At 44.5% G+C, this 6,489-nt stretch overlaps 1 protein-coding gene across 3 annotated transcripts in view; it reads left to right on the top strand.

Annotated features, from left to right (window-relative positions):
- Nucleotides 1-1,537: 1,537 nt before the first annotated feature.
- The window catches only part of SART3 (squamous cell carcinoma antigen recognized by T-cells 3), a 28,883-nt gene continuing 23,931 nt past the window's right edge, over nt 1,538-6,489 (top strand). For all 3 annotated transcript variants that reach the window (XM_018560914.1, XM_018560908.1, XM_018560900.1), the window contains exons 1-3: nt 1,538-1,811; nt 4,136-4,262; nt 6,324-6,431. In XM_018560914.1, coding sequence (XP_018416416.1) covers nt 1,572-1,811; nt 4,136-4,262; nt 6,324-6,431 — 475 coding nt within the window. In that variant the 5' untranslated portion in view covers nt 1,538-1,571. The remainder of the gene's footprint in view (nt 1,812-4,135; nt 4,263-6,323; nt 6,432-6,489) is intronic.

Raw genomic sequence — 6,489 nt, 5'->3', positions numbered from 1 at the left:
GGGGAGAGAGAGAGGAGAGACAGCCAGGGGAGAGAGAGAGGAGAGACAGCCAGGGGAGAGAGAGTGAGGAAAGACAGCCAGGAGTGAGAGAGTGAGGAGAGACAGCGAGTGAGGAGAGACAGCCAGGAGAGAAAACGAAGAGACCGCCGGCAGAGAGAGAGAGGGAGGAGAGACCACCAGCAGAGAGACAGCCAGGAGAGAGACAGCCAGGAGAGAGAGCGAGCAACACATCTGCCGGAAGCAGAACTCCTGTACCCTTCAAGACTTATCTGCACCCTGTTTTTCAGACACCTCCTTGCTCCCTGAAATGCAGCTTCCCTATGTGCCCTGTGCCTCCTCCATGCACTCAAGTTGGAACACCAGGACCTTGTGATTGCCCCTGTTCTCCTGACCGTGACATCTTGTATACATACAGAACTTAAAACCCGAACAGTCCGGGTGAATCCTGGGCAGGTGGCAACCCTAACGCCGCCTCTCCTGGCCCTTGCTTTGGATAGTAAAGTAGCCTTGAAATAAATAGGCTGCCTTGTGCATGACATGCAATGTCATGCTACACATATGTGAATGGGGGCTAAGTGGGATACAAAGTGAAGGAAACTATGGCCAGGGGTGTATCCACCGCAAGGCAAACAAGACATTTGCCTTGAGCGGCACTTTCCAGGGAGTGGCAAAAAATGCTGGCCCTAAACCAGTAGGGATGCACCAATACCGATATCGGTGCCTATACTGGGCATTTTCATGAGTACTTGCACTCGTGAAAATGCCTGATACTAAGCGCTGATACCGACGCTTTCAATTTTCTAAAGAGAAGCGGCTGCCTGAGGTCCTGTGCTTGCTGGGGACCTTGGCAGCCTTCCTGTGAACCACACCCACCATAGACCCCGCACAGCATACCCGAAACCCTGGATACATCAGGCCACCACCCTAGAGCAACATAGAGTATGTAGCTTCATATTATTCTGCATTGCTGTATAATGTATTGCTGGGATTTGTAGTCTTCTATAGTGGTATTCTGCATTGCTAATAGCGCACGCTGTATCCAGCGACTGACACGTTACACAAAATGTCTTAAATAGGAAGGGGCGGGGCAAATTTAGATTAGGGGTGCCCAAGCTGGCTTGCCTAGGGCAGCACAAAAACAAAATACAGCACTGTCACTCCCCAGTTGGACAGTAAATTAAACCCCCCCTGAAGAGCTTTAAACATGCTCTACTTTATCCAAAACAAACAAAAAGGTCATGTGACAATTGTTGTTATGTATAGTTATAAATAACCATACTCTTCAACCGCTAAATGGGTTTATTCCTTTCACACCAACTCTTCACCTATCAACTACTCTCCACAACACATTTCCAGCCATTTAGGCCGTAAAGCGAGTGAGGACCCCGAAAACGCGGGTCTCCAGGGAGACGGGGCTGACCGTTAATGCCTGCATGAAAAAATATTATTACGTAACTTTATTTTCAGGCTGCGTAAAAACTACGTTAGCTATACAGAGTACTAGAATGCTTTTTAGTTGGAATTGGAATACTTCATGCACGAAAAGAGCTCTTTTCTAGACAGGAGCTGCCATGGAAGACCCTCCCGCCCAGCAACGTTGTGAATTCGCAGTAAGCAGTGCAATGGCGGCCGCCGAACAGGGACTGAAGGAAAGAGAGAACCCGCGTTTGGCTGACGAAGGAGAGGAGGAAATGGAGTCAGAAGAAGAAGAAGAACAGCGGCAGCAAGGAGACGGCTCTTCGGAAGAGTCTTCCTCTGGTGAGGAGGACGATAAGGAGTGTGAGGTGGAGATCCAGCGGCTGGAGGAGCAGGTAATGTGCTGGAAAGAGGAGGCGGCCACACATGTTAGGGGTGACCGCACTTATCAGGCGGCTCAGTAGCTGCAGAGTAATGGGGAGAAGAGCAGTATAACGTCGGGGGGCATTCATTCATAGGTCACGTGTTTCCTGCCTAGGCAGCGATTTTCAGATCGATACGTTTAGGGCAGCTGAGAATCCTCACATAGGGGTCCAGCTTTTATCATTTACCAACTTTTCAGAGTTCCTGGGCTATGAGGTAGTGCTAAGAGAAGCTCTGTGCACACTGATCCATAGTAACAAATCAAATGGTCACCTGTACAGATCTGATCACAGAAAAGTGTCTTCATTGCAATGGTTAAAGCCCAACCTCGGGCATAATACACTCACATGGCATGATAAGATTTGCCTCCATCTTCCATCAAATCTTAAAGTAGATCTAAAGCCAAAACTTTATTTTTTTTAGTTTTGGATGGAGTAATGGATGGTTATAACCCCTCTCAACTTTTTGTCACGCGTCCCATTGATATTTCCCTTCACTTCCTGTACAAAAGCCACAACAGGAAGTGAAAGGGAAATCCCGGTGGTCATCAGAACTAGTGTCCCCATTGGAAGATCTCCCCTCTATTCCTGTTCTGGTGATACCCCTACATTTGGGATTTTCCTTCACTTTCAGTGATAATGGTCACCAGGACAAAAAGAGGGGGTAGATCTTTCTAAAGCTGACCATACACCTATAGATTATCTCACATTTTCTAGGGTCAGATAGAAAAATCGCAACAGATTCCTCCATCTACGCTAAACCTTGTGGATGGAGGAATCTCCTACTGTGCCAAGCTTCAATATCTTGCTAGTCGGCCCTGCTGGCTGTCAAAACACCTGAACAATGTCTGCATCCAATCCAATTACCATTATTCAGGTGTTTTGAAATCCAGCGGTGCCGACTAGCAAGATACTGAAGCTTGGCCCAGCGGGAGATTCCTCCAGCCACACAGTTTAGCGCAGATGGAGGAATCTGTTGCACTTTTTCCATCTGACAATAGAAAATCTGCTGATAATCTATAGGTGTATGGCCAGCTTTACAGGGACACAGACAGCAATAAAAACTTGACAGATGTTTTAATCCCGCTCTACTAATTCCTCTCTACTGCAAAACAAAAAGAAAAGTTTTGGCTTCAGTTGCACTTTAGGGCCCCATTTCTTAAGGCTTTGGGCAGCGGCAGGGGATTTCTAGAGCAAGAATGTACGGATTCTTGTAAGTGGAATCCCAGTTGTGTCCGTACAGATGCCTGTTCAAGTCGATGACAGGCTGACCGCTGCTACGTTCACATGGTACAATTACCAGCAGTTCAGGATAGATGATTGTACCTGAATGCAGACAGATTGCAACCAGGGACAATCCTCTATCCCGAACCACAGGTAATCATTCCATGTACGATTACTTGCAGAGAGCCACTGACAGATGTTTCTGCTGTCACCCTGTCATTAACTTGGCACAGTGGTCGCATCTGGAGTGGGACACCTGGGATTCCTGCAGCAAGAATCCTTAGGTTCTTGCCGCAGGAATCCCCAGCCGCAGCATGTGGGTAAAAGACCAGCTCCCGCTGAACTTCCGTGCCTGCTCCAGCTGCAGGACTCCTAGATCTCAGGCCCTAAGGGTGCATTCACACCGAAATCACAAGGTGAATGGAGGATCCATTGACTTGCAATTGTACCGTCTGATTTCCTTCCAATCTGATGTGTTGTGATACGTTTTTCAACAGACGCTAACAGAAGGGCACCGAAAAATGAATGGGGCTAGTTCACGCCAGATCCGTTGCGTAGTACTTCTGTATGATAGGTGTAACATACTATCTGTATGATAGGTGCTTAAAAATACCTGTTGATCTATGCAGACTCAGCGGGTCAGCTGATAGCTTCCTGTTCTCTCTGTCAGTGCTGCATTCAGCTACATTGCTCCCAGCTGTCTCTAAGAACTACAGAACCCCTCCCCTATATTAGGGAGGTGAAGGGGTGGTGTTTCCAGTCCTGTGTTATGGTGACAATGCTGTTTCTTCATAGATACATTACAGTGAGTGAGCGTTGTCACCACAGGAAGTGTTACTGGCAGGATCATCAGGTATAAATAAAGGGGTGGGGGGGCTAATACAGACACCACATCTGATAAGCTGCTTTTGTAAATGATTGTTCTTGGGTTTATATACACCCCTTACGGGTCCTTAAATAGTCACTCAATTTTATTCATGTAATACAGAATATTGGGTCTCATTCACACCATAACACGCCTCCTGACCCACATTATAACGCACAGTAATGCACTGTTTTCTCTCATTTACCAGCTGTCAATCAATGCCTTTGATTACAACTGCCATGTTGACCTCATCAAACTGTTACGGCAGGAGGGGGAATTGGAAAGGCTGCGACATGCCCGTCAAAAGATGAGTGAACTTTTCCCATTAACTGAAGGTATACTTATTTTTTTCTTTATTGTGTATCTTTTAGCTCATAGATTTCTTTGATTATTGTGTAAAGTATTACTTACCGTAGTAGTGCAGAAATAAAGTGCTTAAAATGGAATTATTTCGGATTCACAAAATGTATGTAAAAGGTTCTGTACTGTAACAGAAGTGACAACATGTATTTGTACTTATGGGGTATTTTTCTATTTTCACCTATTTTGTTTTTAGCTAAGGAGACTCTAACAACATAGTAGACATTTGCTCCACACAGTACTAGCTTCATCTGAAATATCTTCTTTTTGAGCAATCACCAGCACAATTGCCCATATCCCACAAATAGACATAGTTGGTTCTTTACATAATAATATTATACAGGATTTATATAGCGCCAACAGTTTGCGCAGCGCTTTACAATATCAGGAAGACATTACAATACAATTCAAGACAAGATCGTAAGGAGGGCCCTGTCCCTGAGGGCTTACAATCTAAGAGGGAAGGGTCAGTGATACATGAGGAGGTAGCTGTGTGGGGATGAATTGTTTGAGAACGTGATGGTTGAGGTGGGATAGGCTTCCCTGACTAGAGGAGTCTTAATGGATCGTCTAAAGGCAATCTGAGTGGGAGATAGACGGACAGGTTGGGGTAAATTGTTCCAGAGGATGGGAGAGATTCTAGAGAAGTCCTGGAGGCGAGTATGGGATGAGTTGACAAGGGAGCTGGAAAGCAGGAGGTCTTTGGAAGAGCGGAGGGGACGGTTAGGGTGATACTTTGAGACAAGGTTGGAGATATATGTTATAAGCTTAGTCATAGGAGTTCAAGGGTACACACTGAGATTCTGTTTATTAAATGTAAAATGTTGATTTTTTTTTTCAGTCAGCTTAAATGCAATCCTGTTTATGAACACTTCATGTTTATATGTATAGTAAAAATTGCAGCTGTAGGTTGCTTTTCACTTGTTTTACTGCTTTACTTACAAAAACCTAGTCACACATCTCTGTAGTTTCAGTAAGAGGGAGGGAGTCCGGAGGCCTACAGCTTCTGTTGAGCTCTTTTTAGAAAATCCATAAACCTTTGTGTCACCAATCATGAGTGTCATGCACATGCTTTTTACGTATTTGTAAAATGAAGATTTTAGCCAATTTAATTTAAAATTATTTAAAATATGGATATACCAGTATCAGTATTGGTGCCGATACCAAGTGTTTGGCCGAAATGCTCCGATACTTATCACGATACCAGAACTTCCACTCAGAGGTAGATTTCCTTTAACCGGCAGTACCGCAAGGGAACATGGAGTCGGCTTCCCGGCCAATCAGAAAGCTGGGCGGTGGGTAATGATTTGCAGGCCAATCAGGAAAGCCGGGGAGCTGGTAATGACCCACCTCCGAGCTTCTTTATTGGCCGGGAAGCCGGCTCCATGCAACCTGAAGTACCAGTATCAGTACTCGTGTTGGCGAGTACCGATATTTATTTTTCGGTACTCGCTGATATAGAGAAACCGGTATCGGGGCATTCCTTATTTAGCACATCAGGTTTAAATAAAATGTTCCTAAAACAGTTTCATTTCCCTTAGACAAGTGTAAATGAAGCTGTGTAGAAGTGCCTTTGTTAATTGAGCCATAAAAAGTAATTGAGAATTCTCTTTTCCCCACCCCTACTGGCTTACCATTCCTCATTCTGCACTGTTTCTGTGTGGATATCTGTAGAGTTTTGCCTCGTCAGAGCCTCAAGCGAGTGTAACAGTGAGCAGCACAGTAGTGACATTTCCAAATCTATGAAGACTAGCAGTCAGCAGCACAGTGCCTGAGATTCACACAGCAGGTATACAGCAATGAGGCTATAGGCACAGGAGTGCATAGGTATACTTGTATGCCAGGAAATAAACTGCTTTTTTTGTGAGGAAATCCATACAAAAGGTAGATTTTTTTTTTCAGGGTTTTGTTTAGGCAAAAATAATATTTCTAGATGTCCTCTAAAACAAAGCGGATATAATTATAACTTGGGTCCACTTTGGGGTCTATGTTAATTGTGCTGCTGCACTTAGAATTACACTTTTCTATTTCTGCAGAGATCTGGCTGGACTGGTTGAAGGATGAGATCAAGATTGCAGAATCCGAAGCTTTAGGGCGAGAGACTGTATATGAATTGTTTGAAAAAGCTGTTAAAGATTATATTTGTAAGTCCCAGTTTTCTTTATTTGTCTTATTATTATTATTATTATTATTTGTATTTAT

The sequence above is a fragment of the Nanorana parkeri genome, unplaced genomic scaffold (assembly GCF_000935625.1).
Source record: "Nanorana parkeri isolate BGI_ZX_2015 unplaced genomic scaffold, ASM93562v1 scaffold18, whole genome shotgun sequence".
In the NCBI taxonomy this organism is placed as follows: domain Eukaryota; kingdom Metazoa; phylum Chordata; class Amphibia; order Anura; family Dicroglossidae; genus Nanorana; species Nanorana parkeri.
The sequence above is the reverse complement of the archived record's forward strand: the minus strand, read 5'-3'. Positions and strand labels throughout refer to the sequence as shown.